The following is a 14676-nucleotide window of genomic DNA, read 5'->3' on the forward strand; positions in this document are numbered from 1 at the left end:
CACAAAGACTACAGAACCTATCTGAAAATTATTGTCTTCACTAGGGTAATAACAGGACATGATCTGGAAGTTAGCAGTCTCTCTCTCAGCAAAGAAACTCAAAGTAAGTCACTCTCTGAAATACATTACTCATGAGTTAGCAGCTGCAATGAGTATCTAAGAACATCTAAATTACAGTGTTTGTATCTTAACTTTACTGTAGAAAACGAATTTTTAGAATACAGTGTATTTTTTCCCCTCAGTGGTAACTGCTATTAATATCAACCTCCAATTAAACTAACAATCTAGAAAAAATGGAGAAGAATTTTAAAGAGCTCCTTTTAAATTGTGGGGAAACATGTAAATCACTGTATTTAAGCTCGGAAAACGTCTAGTGGTCAGAGCAGGGGACTGGGAATCAAGACTCCTGGATTCTATTCCCTCACTTTGTATAGTAGACCATATGTCATTTGTGTTTTCTGTACCTACCTCCTTCTCTATAGTTAGGCATAATGAAGTTACTGCTGGTACAACGCTTTAAGATTCCTAGATGAAAGGGGCTACAAAAATGCAGACTTAATTTTACAATTCTTTTGCAATTATTACATATAGTGGGCCTTATAACATACATTTGGGGCCACCTACTTCCTGTTATAGTGGTTGACAGATTTGATTACTTTCAGTGTTTTTCCACTCACCAGTAAGTTCTCAGGGGGTCTATTTAAAATCAATGTTGCTACTTCAAAGAACAAACACTTTCAAAATTTCAACCAGAAAAAAGGACTGGCCTTTATACATAAAACATGTTAAAAAATACCTCACTGTACTGGAAAATTCCCAACCCTATCAGACAGTGTTTTCATCCACGGAGTAATGGCTGTATTTTTAAAAGGTCATTAAAATGCAAGGACAGAATATTTTTTTACAATTAGTATGTTTCCCTGCAAGGAGCCTAATGTAGAGATATTTTGTAAACTGAAATTAGAGAATGAAAAAATTATCAGATCCATGCCATAGAGGGGGCAAAATCCTTCGAAAATGTCTATCCCATGGGTGCTTTACCTGGGGGTCACAAATAGGTCCGGGGAAGTTACAACAAACTTCCCTTTCTCCATGGCCAGATGGCGTGGGGTGGGAGAGAACAGAACATTTTTGCTATTTTACATGGGGTCGCGGTATGGAAAAGGTCAAGAAACACTTGTCTGCTGATTTTGACTGTTCATTTACCCTGGGCAACGGATAGCTAAGTGTCCTCATCCTTGAATATGATCTTCCAAAAACAAATCTAGCTTTAGAACAGGAGAGTCTCAAAGAAAGTCAGACACAATCAATGTGAAATATCATAGTCCCTCATTACCATAAAATACTGTTAGAGACTCACAAGAGAACTCAAACTGTTTTTGTGCTGGTCTTGTCAGAGGAGCAGGAATACCAATTAGATATTGCACGTCAGTAAATTTGTGCCTAGGACACTGAAGAAACTATGCAGTATCTCCTCACTCCAGGAATGCTGAAAGAGTCAGTAAGATGCAGGTAGGATCAAAGGGTGGGATTTATAAAGGCACCTAAGGGCAGGTCTTCACTACCCGCCGGTAGTGATCAATCTATCGGGGGTCAATTTATCACATCTAGTGTAGACGTGATAAAATCGATCCCCGATCGCGCTCCCCGTCGACTCCGGAACTCCAGCTCGCGAGAAGCGGAAGCACAGTCGACGGGGGAGCGCAGCAGTCGACTCGCCGCCGTCCTCATGGCCAGGTAAGTCGACCTAAGATACGCCGACTTTAGCTACGCTATTTGTGTAGCTGAAGTTGCGTATCTTAGGTCGACCCTCCCCCCCCCCCGCTAGTGTAGACCTGGGCTAAGGGAGACAAATTCCATTGAAAGGGACTTGGCTGCTCTTTGAAAATCCCACTCAAAGTGCTTATTAAACTCTCTCTCATTGAACCCTGGAATGTGGTGTCCCAATTGGTTTTATCCTGAGAAATATGGTTTCACGTTTAATATTAGAACTCACTTCTTGAACCTGTGGAATTTTCTTGTATGTATGTATGTATATGTGTATAGCTCAAAGCCACCAGGAATTACTGGCACAGTGAAAATAAAAGGGTAATGATGTTTTCCCCTCAAATGGGGAAATAAACCTATGGATGCCATAATGATGTAGAACAGGTTGAATGATACATTTGTTGCACCTTCTGGACCCCTCAAAAGATTTTAAAACAACAACAACAAAACCCTAACCCCCTAATTAAGTATGTCCCATGTGAATTACTAGATAAATTCTAATATAGGTTTATCGATATGGTAAAATTGAAATGCAAAAGAGTAACCTGCCATGTTAATTTGCTAACCTGCCAATCACTCACAGAGAAACTGGCAGCTTGGTTCACACATAACAAATTGAAGCTATTCAAAGCATTAATTGGGAAAGTAATGGGAAAAAATCTGGACTTCAAAGAAGGGCAATAATTTGTGGGGGCAGTGAAGGAGTGCAGTTATTTTGGTTCAGGTTGTGCAAGATATGTAGGGAAGGTTCTCGGTTTTTTGGCTTTACAGTCATATAAAAGTCAAACTGTTGATACTCACTCACCAATTAGTAATTGTACCCCATTGTCCTGGACACTGTGCACACACAATAAAAGGACAGGTCCTCACCCTTAAGAGAGAAAAGTCCTAAAGGAAAGCATATTTCCTCTAAAGGGCTGAAACTCTTCATCACTGGATGTAATCTGGTGAGTGTGAATGGACTGCTGTAAACTGCAAACGGCACAGGGTCAGTACTGAAATGCTACTATTTTGTGCCTGGGCTAGTTTCCTGCTTCACTGTAGAATCACGAACACTTAAAATGAATTAGTTCAATATTTCAAGTAACTCCCTCCTTCACTAAATTCTTGTCATTAAAATGGTTGTGTACTGTGAGTCCATTGCCACATTCAGTCTCAGGCCTGGCTGCTTTTCCGTGGTAGGTGAAAAGATCCCTACACAGTGTGTGAATTCTGGGATCCTTTTGGGTACAAAGTGAAATATAAATACAAATGATCCAATAAAATTACTGCTATAATAAATTCAGCTTTTAAACGGAATATGTATCCCTGCCATAAGCAACAGTCAAAGCCCACTTTTCCAGCACTCAAAATAGTTATCAACCTGCCATACTCCTGGCAGATGCAAGTTAAGTTTGTTTGTTTTTTTTACATTAAAAAAAAAACCCATTGTTTTGGGGTTCTCTCAGAATCAACCTTTCAGTCACTGCAAGGATTCTAACTCTTGGGATTTTGTTTTGTGCTACAAGCGATTGGAAACCCTTTCTTATTAATACTGGTTTTGACATCCATCTCCCTCAGTCTCTGATGACCAGCCAAGGAGATACTGCAGCATTAGTCAATTTCAAGGTTATTAGACCAATACAGCCATAAATATTTATATTTCAGCTCAGCCCAATAATGAAAATTCCATACAGAATAATCAGTTTACTCCTGCCTGACAGAATTGGCTGCACCAAGCATACAATTATTTTAACCTTTGCACAGTTCTCAAATCTTGAACCTATATGTTTAAAAATACCCCCTTTGTCCAATGTGCACTATACATGAGCTAAAAAAATGATGCAAAATTTCCTAAGACAAATAAAGGAAACACATTATGTTACAGTACCGCATTCATTCTCGACCTGGGAATTATGACCCTTCCCTCCCCCAAAGAGAGTGGGGTCATGAATAGGTATCAGGGGATCATGACTATCATGCCCTTTCCACATTGCTAAAGGAGGGTGGGGGAGGAGGGAGGAGAGAGGGAGGAGAGTGGCGATGGTCCATGGAATCCTGGCATGGAAAACGCTGGTAATCACTGCAGTTACGGAAGAACCAGGCATAAGAGTGAATTTGGTCTCATGCTGGCTTCCCCCTAAGGAGAGAAGAAATTCTCTGGACCCAAGAGGGTGCAGTGTTTTTGATTTTTAAATTCCTCATTCTATTTTTGCATCTCATCCCTCCAGAAGCTTTTTCACAGAAGCCACTCCCAAGATGGTTGGATGATTGGTCCCCTCCTCTGCTGAAACCACTGTTTCCCTCTTTGACTGACTGGAAATGGGAAGATTTAAAATCAAAAGCCTCCCATGAGAATTCATCTTCATATTTATAATTTTGCTTTGAATTCAATTAGGTTCTATTGCTGAATATATAAAGACACTTTGGATGTATCTGATACATTTAAGTTATAATCTACTGTAAAATCTAGACCACTGGGAGGCCTTAGAACAAACATGCTGAAATTCCTTTGCCAGCAAAAGGGAATGAGATAGTATGTGCCTTGGTATTCTTATGCATTATTTGTATTACCCTAGTGCCAAGGTAGCTTACCACTGGTTTATACTACAGCTGGGATCGACGCTCTGAGATTGATCCACCGGCGGTTGATTTAGCGGGTCTAGCAAAGACCCGCCAAATCAACCGCAGATTGCTTTCCAGTTGACCCCTGTACTTTACCCCCGACGAGAAGAGCAAGGTAAGTTGACGGGAGACCCTGCGGTAACTCAACCTAAGGTACGTTGACTCCAGTTACGTTATTCATGTAGCTGGAGTTGTGTAGCGTAGGTTGACTTACCGCGGTAGTATAGACATAGCCTTAGTCATAGACAAAGACCCCATTGTTCTAGGCACTCTACAAATACAGAAAAAGACAGTCCCTGCCCCCGAAGACCTTACAATTTAACTCATTATGCACCTTCAAATCCCTCCATAAAACTTTTCTCTGCTGTGATGCCTATAAAAAACTTGACCTGGTTAGGCCACTGGTGCACCAATACCACTGCCTTGCTTCGAGGCTCATCGCATAGTTTTAGATAATTCTTCCTCCAGTGTCATGTCCTCAGAAACTAAGGCAAAGCAGTCGGCTGAAAAAGACACGCATGCTCTGAAATCTAATATATACAAATAGTATTTCCCCCCAGTTACAGAAAGTTGTGGTAAAAGGACAATTTCTTCATATGAATTAAAGTGAAAATGCACCATTTCAACTGTACATTGACCATGTTTTCTCTGACTTTAGCTGGCACAAGACTATCACCCATAGATATGGCACTATCTTCTTTGTGTTCTTTGCTATATTGGCTTCATTTGCATTTGATGGGAAAAGGTGAAATGCTGACCTGGATTATTCTGATCTCCTGCTGCAAGTAACAGCAATTTATGAAAACACAAGGTCTGTTAACATTTCACATAGGTACAGACTATTAACTGTGAGAAGAAAACAACATGTCTCACTTGCAATTTCAGGAAAGTGACAAAATTCACATTATACAATAATGAATATTTTCCCCCACATATAAATCGTATGTGCTTTAACAAACATTAAATTATAGCTGGAAATGCTCCAATCAGAGATGCATTTTAACTAGTGTTCAGTAAAATAGGCTGCCTTTTGGATCAGGAAGAAATTCCTTTACCCAGAGCCAGAGATCTAATGATGGAGATGTGGACTGTGGCTTCAGAGTTATGGTTGTGTTGAGATTGGCAGGGAAAACAGGATTTAAATCAGTGCTCTTGAATTTAGGCTCCATGCTCAATACACAAACAGCAGATCCTAATACTCAGATCTTCAAATCACTTAATGACCACAGTCCCTCATTTCTCATTTTGTCTTATAGCTAAGTTAACTATTGAAAATATAACTATATCTCTCGGTATCACATCTTCATTTAGCACAGGCTGGAATTAAGGCTGGGGTTTCAGCACTTGGTTGTGAGTATGCCGAGTAGCTGCATGCTGGAGGTGAGAAGGTTATGTTTTTGAGCCGAGCAGTCTGAGTATGTGTGGGTATTGGAATGTTTAATTGGTAAGACTTCACATTGTAGTTCTGAATATTCATATTGCTGGAAATTTCCTTGATTTTTTAGTAATTGTGTTGATGCACTTGAGCTACCTTGCCTGTAATAACTTAATTAAGATTTTTGGGTGGATATGGGTAAAGTAAACTTTTCTCATTAGAAACCCCGACTATAAATATCTGACTAAAATTTGCATTGAATAAGTCAGACAGATGTTACTTTTGGGTAACCCTGACAATAGTAATGGGAAATTTGGGGGAAAACTTTAGATTTGTTACATCAACTGCATCAAAGTTCTGAATTTGCAGTTTAATAGGAGGAGCTTTCTCAAATCCAAAGGTGATAGCCCAATTTTGTACCAGGTGATAGGATATACATTATCCAGAATACAGGGCAGAAGCTTTGCAGGAAAGCTGGTGAACCACTGCAGGAATTCATTAATCTCTTGTTGAAAATCGAGACACTCCTGAGTTCCTGAAAATAGTGCAAATGCTTGTTAAATGCAGCTGTGAGAACCCATGGTGAGATGCGTTAATGAAGCTATGTTTGCTCCCAATAACAACCTCATTAACATCTGTCAGCATTGTATGACTTTAAAATTAAATGGCACAAAGCTTTTTATATGCATGCATGCTACAACTTTAATGAAACTGGATTGACAGTTCAAGCTGGTATTATGGCTTCCTTAGCAGTTTGTTATTATGAGCACAAATTTGAATTTCTATCTGATAAACAAACAATGCTTCAGGTTTCTCATGAGCTAGATATTCCCTAAATAAAATCTTATTAATGGTCTTTTTTATTCATTCACAAAAGTATTACATCTTCCTGCAGAAGCAAGGACAGTCCTAGGCATAAAACAGCCATTTTGTAGCTGTCATATATTCACTGGGTGAAATGTTCACAAAATCCTTTTGAGAGGTCGTATGCTACTTCCAATGTTAAATGTTTACCTCTGGTGCAATGTAGTCTGGAGTGCCGCAGAATGTCCTCGTTGTTACTCCATCTGCCATATGTTCTTTGCACATTCCAAAATCTGCAATCTTTATGTGTCCTTCTGAATCCAGCATCACATTATCTAATTTCAGATCTCTATGAAGAATCATAGTAATTTAATATTAATAGTTATACCAACTAGGCCACCAAAAATGTTGTCTTACATCAGTTTCATTACTGAATATTATGTTTTTATATATACGTGTATATATGTGTGTGTGTATATATGTGTGTGTGTAGGGTGGACAGAGGGGGATCTTCCAGATGATGCCTTAAAAACAGGAAGTTTTTTCTGTGTGTTCTGTGTGGACATTTAAGATCCCATGGCATCTTTCATAAATGTAGGGGTTTGTTCAAGAGTTCATCAGCCGTATCATCCCCCTTGGGTGTGCTGCTCCACAGAAGTGGCTGCATTTCATCATGTAGTATACAGTTTGTGAAGCACTTTGGCTGGAAGGTGATACTTCAGCAATGAAACAATACAGCCAAGCAGTATGTTTCGGGGAAGAACAGGAGGAGAGGCCAAGGGGGTATTCACGGGAGTAGTATAAAAATGGATAGTAAGATGAAGTTTTTTCACGAAGACCAAAAAGTCATATTATAGATTAAGCAACACCACATAAATGCTGCACTGCCAATGGAATGTCATGTGACCACAAATGGGAGGAGAGGTATGCATGGGATACTCTCTACTAAGGTGTTGAATACACTATGAAAAAGTTTGAGGATCACTGCTCTAAGTCAACCTTCTAAACTAGTAATGAACAAGTAACCACTTAATTAAAGGTCAGCGTTCAACAAAATGAAAATGGAATTGTTCCTCAAATTAAAATCAGAAGGTAGAACTGCTCATTAGGCCAATGTTTTTTGCTTTGCTGTCTGACCAATATTGTCTGATGCCCTTGAGTCAAAGCTTTCAGTCTGTACTATTCGCAGGATCCCATTATGCATTAAAGTACTATGCCCTTCTTGATTCAGCTGTCTTTTACATTTGTCTTTGCATATTAAAATCTTCGTTCATAAAATATATGGCAGGCTAACAATGCTAAATTCCTAATTGGCAGTGTTCTTATGTTCAATGTTTTATTTCTGCAGAAATGTGTGGGCACTGAATTATTATAGGGTCACACAAGGTACACCTAGAGCATTATAACTCAACTACACTGATGTTGTAGACTATATAAAACAAATACAGGAATGTACTCTCTCTCTCTCTCACACACACACACACCCACCCTTTTACATAAACATATGCTTTAGGACACATGAATGTATGCAATGCAATAAGATATAACAAATGTTTTGGACTCAAGTGTTTTCAATTGAATGCTGCAGAGTGCAGATGTCAACATATCTAAGATACGCAGTCACCCTTAGTTAAAGGAACATTACCGACAAAACAATGAAGTTTAGTTATTAACACCAAATTGACTCTAAATTGATTTTAAAATACTGTAAATAGCCGAACACATCAGTCTCTCCAGGGTTTTAATAGGAACGACTTGTGTCAGTTAGTACTCACCTATAAACAATTCCTCTTTTATGGAGAAAGAATAGCCCAATTGAAATCTCAGCTGCATAAAACCTGTAAGAACAGAATTTCAGATTTCTTATCTTCCGCGTATGATTTTCCTCTGCAGAAATATATTTGAAACTCACCACACCAAAGAATTAAAGCAAAAGAGTACGAGAAACTATTGCATTCATGTATATATAAAGCAGTAAAGATAACATCCTGCATCAACTTGATTTTCATAATCATTTATGAAGTGTTGGATGATAATATTTTGACAAGACAGGGTAAAAAAATTGGGCATTTCTTCCTAAATTAAGAAGCACAGTGCAATTATTACATGGCAGTTATGTGGTAAGTAATCTGACTGGATAGGTCATTCCTCTTAATGCCTGATCATATCAGACCATTTATGATTCATAATGCTGATTTACATTGAGATTCACACATCATTAAAATAATTTATAAAAATATTGTTACTCTATACAAATGTTAATGGATTAATTACTTCAAGCTAATTGAACTGACTGCCATATACAATGCAATTGCCAAAAGTAGTTTAAGTATATACAATATTGATGAGCTTTTGAAGCCAGAGTTACTGCAGAGCTGAGCCAATTACATGAAGGCGGCCAGTAAAAAAAACAAGATTGATGATTAAGTTTAATAAAAAGGAAAAGGCAGCATAGCTCTTAAAATTCTGGTTCAGAATTGTTTTTAGTCTCTTTGGAACGTTTGCCAACACAGACCTTGGGGCAGGCCATCAGATAAAATAAATAAATAAATAAATGGAGATATCCTATCTCCTAGAACTGGAAGGGACGGTCATCGAGTCCAGCCCCCTGCCCTCTCTAGCAGGACCAAGTACTGATTTTGCCCCAGATCCCTAAGTGGCCCCCTCAAGGATTGAACTCACAACGCTGGGTTTAGCAGGCCAATGCTCAAACCACCGAGCTGTCCCTCCCCCCAGATGGGGTACAATGTCATAGCACCACAGAAGTCAATGGAGCTGTGGCAATCTATACCAGCTGGAAATCAGTGGAGCTATGCACATTTACATCAGCTGAGGATCTGACCCATGAGAGGACTCTGGTTTTTATTTAGTACTTAGTCAGGTCATGCTTACATTTTTGTCTTTTATGTGTCATATATTTAAAATTAAGGTTTTTTTAATGACTCTTACTTGATGATTTTAACCATACTGAGCAAGTTTCAACTTAACAGCTATTTTTCTGCATTTTTAAAAACAGGACAGGTCACACTTTATATTAAGGTTTAATGGATAAACTGTTTATAAAATGCTAATAAATGATTAATAGACATTAAAAGCATGTTACAAACTTGAGTAGTACATTTTAAAGAAAAGCACATCAGAAGGTGTTACAGATGGTTAGCAACCTATTGATCTGTTGGATGTCATAACAATATATAACAATTGATTAACTATTTATTAAAACATCTATTAATGTATTAACTCTTTTAAAACTATCTATAAATTGAACCTTAATATAAAGTGTGACCACAGTATCTATCACTAGATATGCATTAAATTAAGCTTAATTATATAGTAAATGCTGAATCTGTTTCTTGTGTCTCTCTCAGTGTTGTTCATTTAGTGTGAATTGTTAATAGCCATATTGTACTCCTGTTTACTTGTTGCCATTGATTTTAAAATTATTTGTCAAGGTTAAGCTATCACCTGCAATGTGCGCTGTATGTTTAGACCAGCAGGCCAACAAAGTTTTTATTATACTGAATAAAAAGTTGACAGCCCCAATTTATATATAATACTGTACATACTGGACAAATCTGATCCCTCTGCTGCAGTGTAAAATTAGTAATGACTTTATTTAAATCAACAAACACTCACACTGCCTGTGGCTCCTTAAATTTTCCTACTTGCTGAATGTGATACATGAGGTCACCACCATTCACATACTCCATAACAAAGTACAGACGATCCTAGAACATAGTATTAAAAAGGTAAACACATTAGGCATAAGGAGTGATGTATTGCCCAATAGAATGTATTATTAAAAAGGTAAACTCATTAGGCATGGACAGTGATGAATTCTCCGTAGAGGTCACTACTATAAAGATTCTAATACAAAACAATCTTAAGAATGAGTCTATATATTCTGCACATTATGGCAAAAACAATTTTATAGCTCAGGAAACGGAAATAGAATGACTTATAGATGTTGCAAGAGTCAGTGCCAGGCTGGAACTCCATTCAGCCTTGCCAATTTTAGGGATGCAAGTTTATTTCTTATTACTCGTATTACAGTAGTGCCCATAATGTTACAAGTACTGTTCATACAGACAGGAAGACATAGCTAAGCCCAAGAGCTCATGTTTTTTAAGACAACAAAAAATTCTATAGATGGTTGGAAATTCTTGCCTTGTGAAGATGGGCATTTCCAAACCTATGTTGTAACATTTTCCCTAGGAAGACATGGAAGATGAAAGTGCACCTGATTTTAAAAGAAGGCAACAAGAAAACTATGAACATGATTTTAGAAAACTGGGTTCATGAGTCTTGATATTGAATTGGCCAACTCCAAATCATTTTTGTCCCAAACACCCTATTTCAGCAAAAGGCAGATTTAAGCATTTTGGGGGAGAATTTTCTCGCAGTGTTAAAATGGCTTTGGACAAAATGTACAAACCCGGGTGTCTGAAATTAGACATCTAGGGTAACATTTTCAAAATACCTAAGTGACTTAGAGTGTTCAGTTCAGATTGGTAGCTGAATGTTTGACCATTGGATGGTGAAAAGATGATGCAAAATGAGACCTCATTCTTGCAAAGCCTTATGCTTGTATGTAAAATTACACACTCATTGTACACGTGCTTAAATCTTTGCAGTTTTGGGGCTTGACTTTAGATGTCTTTATCTAAGTAGACAAATGTCCATGCCACAAAAAACAGCACTACATTTAGAATTAATTGTAACTACCGCTGACCTTTCCCTGTGAACTAAAACATGTTCTGATGGGACCATCTTCTGACTTGTAGTATCATTTTCTGGTCCTTATATCACCAACACAAACTCCATAGGTGAACCTTTTTGTATATTACATGCTACTGTTGGTATCACAGCCTTAGGGGAAGTAAAAAGCACTCACCTATTCTTTGCTCACCAACTACCATCCTAGCTTCAGCCTCCTTATCATAGGGGTACCAGGGAACCAAATTAACTATGTCAATATGTTAATAAATAAATAATTATCTCATTAGATTACTGGGGCATTAAGGCCCCAATCAAGCAGAGTACTTAAGCACATGCTTAACTTGAATAATACGAAAAGTCCCACTGACATAACCGGGTTCTTATATACAGAAAGAGAAAAGCTCTGTATAACTAGTTGCTGTAGAATACTTCTAAAGATCTATTTATTATTATTATGGATTTTCCTGATTTCACAGGGTATCTATTTCTTTACATTTTTCTGTGTAAAGCACCCATGAGATCTGCAAGTTGAAGATAATAAATGTTGCTGAAATAATAAAATATATCAGAGTGTTATCTTAGCAGAAGATTAAACTGAAAGAAGCGGAGGAGTGGGAAAGGACAGACATCACGTACAACTGTTTGGAAGCAAGAATGCAGCTGTGTTAGGAAAGGTGGCTTATCCTGCAGTGCTAGGACTCGTTTTTCAATCATGGTACATTCCACATCATCATCCTGAATCACCACATCTTTTTTCAATATTTTGACTGCATACAGCTCCTCCGTCCCCTTCCTGTCTGCCAGCATCACCTGCACAAAGAGAAATGACAGGCTGAAAATCTCCCTCGCTGGCAGAGAATGGAGGTGACTCACAAGCCCTGAGAAAGATGTAAATGGCACACTAGCTTCCCATTTTACCAGCACTTATTGACTTGGCCTGAAGCTCTAAAAATATCATGATTACTCACTGATTACAAGAAGCTGTACTATCACTTCAAAAATGGTGTTTACACTGACACCTGTGCCAGTGCTCCCAGATAATCATGGGCTCCTCTCCTAATGGCCAACAAAATGAAAGACCCCACTTGAATTCCTCCATAAAATGCACTTTTATTATAAAACCACTTGTTGAAACAGCCAGAAAAACAGCAGCACCTTTAGTGGGTTAACAGTTTTCCCTGCATTTCTCATTCCTGACGTTTCCCAAGTATTCATTCCTACTGCATGACGACAACTTTCACAAATGGCTTTGTGACCTACGTAACAGCTCTATCATCATCACCACCACCACCAAAGATGAGCCTGAATCTCCTTGAACTTTGGGGAAGGTCAGATCTGGATTCTTGAGCCCAGCTCTGTATGGAAAACCCGGAATTCCTAACATCATTTAAAATTTAAGAACTCAATTTTTTTTTTTTTTTTTTAACATGCAACTCAAAGCATTCAAGTTTTGCAACTCAATGCCCATATGAGTGCCTAAGGGCATAAACTAAGCATCTCTGGACTTAAGTGGCATGTCCACACTTAAGTGACAGATATAGAATTTGAATGCCTATTATACCACCCAGGCTTGAAAATTGGCTCAAAAATGTGGAACACCAAGACAGCGGACGGTCCAATTCTGGACATTTCATATACTGGAAAACAAATATTCCCCCCCATACCACCTTTTTGCAGTTAATTATCAGTACAAAAATAATCATTTTCATACATATAAAAATCTTCTACTGTACTGGTAGGTCTTCACTGCAGGTTATTAGATGTAAGAATAATCAAGATAACTATACTTGTATACTACGTAGAGACGAGGTCTAAAAACTGAATCCCTAAAATCTGCAGCAAATGCATACAATGGCATTTTCCTGCTCTTCATTTAATAGATTCATAGATTTTATGGCTGGAAGGGTTCAATTAATCTGTATTTCTGCACAGCACAGGCCACAGATTTTTACTCAGTAATTCCTGCATCTACCCTACAACTTATGGTTGAAATAGACAAGCATCTCTTTTAGAAAAAAACAGCCAGTCTTAATTTAAAGATTCCAAATAATGGAGAATTTACCATATCTTGGGGTAATCTGTTCCAGTGGTTGATTACCCTCATTTAAAAAATCTGCATTTTATAAACGACAGCTCATAGGAGGACAACTCTCAGTTAATTTCTATTATTAAAAATAAGGCAGGTGGAACTGACTTTCAAGGTTTCTTACCTTTCCAAAGCTCCCCTTCCCAAGCACCATGAGAAAGTTGAAATCTGTCAGCTTCACATGGTCCAGGTTGTTGGATGGTATATTGGAAATCCTGTCTTCTATTGGAGTAATGACTTTGTGACCAGCTGGTCCAAGTCTGGCTTTCTAAAGAAGTAAAGAATATTGAAGTGAGACGTTTAACCTGCTTACCCAGTAAAATGAAAGATTAGAAGAATGACGTTCAGTTGTAGATGACTAATTTGAAGCTGGATTCTCAGGAGAAAGGCTGCATAACAAAAGTTGCACAGACACAAATTCAAAGACTCATTCCAACAACACTTTTGTCATTATTAAGTGAAACAAAGTGGTAAACTGTGTAAGTGTCTAACCAGATAAAAGCAGATACACTAATCTGGTTAACAAAAGAAAATCAACACAAAAAACAAGCAAAAATCATTATTTTTATGCCATAAGCAGGCTAATCAGTGATTTTTGTTTTTAAATATAAAAGGTGCTCTTTATAAATGTCATACTGTAATGTTACTAGTGTACCTTAGGATATAAGAGAAACTGTTTATATACATTCGCTTTTAAAATGTCATATGGAAGTTCACTCTTTGTAGCAGACTAATCTGTGATTTTTGTTTTTAAATATAAAAGGTGCTCTTTAAAAATGTCATACTGTAATGTTACTAGTGTACCTTAGGATATAAGAGAAAGTGTTTATATACATTCTCTTTTAAAATGTCATACGCAAGTTCACTCTTCATAGCAAGAGTTAGTCTGTGACATGCATTATGAAAAATAACCTCCACTTTGAAAACCTAACATATTATGACAATCAGTGTTGATGAGTATGGCCACTTTTGAACTGGCATTACAATCAACTTTGATTTTCAATCAAGTGTTGATGGGGGAGGGGGGGGAAGGGGGAAATGCTACATAAAAAAAAAGTTTCTCTTGGCAACATAGTGTAGTTCATATTTTGCAGAAGGTTGCAACAGTCCGAGTGGGGCTACGTCTTCACTACCCGCCGGGAATCGGCGGGTAGAAATCGATCTCTCGGGGATCGAATTATCGCGTCTCGTCAGGACGCAACAATCGATCCCCGAATCGACGCTTGTACTCCACCAGCGCAGGTAGGAGTAAGCGCCGTCGACGGGGAGCCGCGGAGGTCGATTTGCCACCGTCCTCACAGCGGGGTAAGTCGGCTCGGAT

General features: G+C 38.1%; 1 protein-coding gene across 1 annotated transcript in view; it reads right to left on the reverse strand.

The window, feature by feature from the left end:
- PRKCA (protein kinase C alpha) overlaps positions 1-14676 on the reverse strand; it is a 295766-nt gene that overhangs the window by 15905 nt on the left and 265185 nt on the right. Inside the window, exons 9-13 of the mRNA XM_065416263.1 lie at positions 13480-13623; positions 11906-12079; positions 10187-10278; positions 8326-8388; positions 6761-6899 (exon numbers count right to left, since the gene is read on the reverse strand). Of these exons, the coding sequence (XP_065272335.1) occupies positions 6761-6899; positions 8326-8388; positions 10187-10278; positions 11906-12079; positions 13480-13623 (612 nt within the window). The remainder of the gene's footprint in view (positions 1-6760; positions 6900-8325; positions 8389-10186; positions 10279-11905; positions 12080-13479; positions 13624-14676) is intronic.

This window comes from Emys orbicularis, chromosome 13, assembly GCF_028017835.1.
Source record: "Emys orbicularis isolate rEmyOrb1 chromosome 13, rEmyOrb1.hap1, whole genome shotgun sequence".
Classification (NCBI taxonomy): Eukaryota; Metazoa; Chordata; order Testudines; family Emydidae; genus Emys; species Emys orbicularis.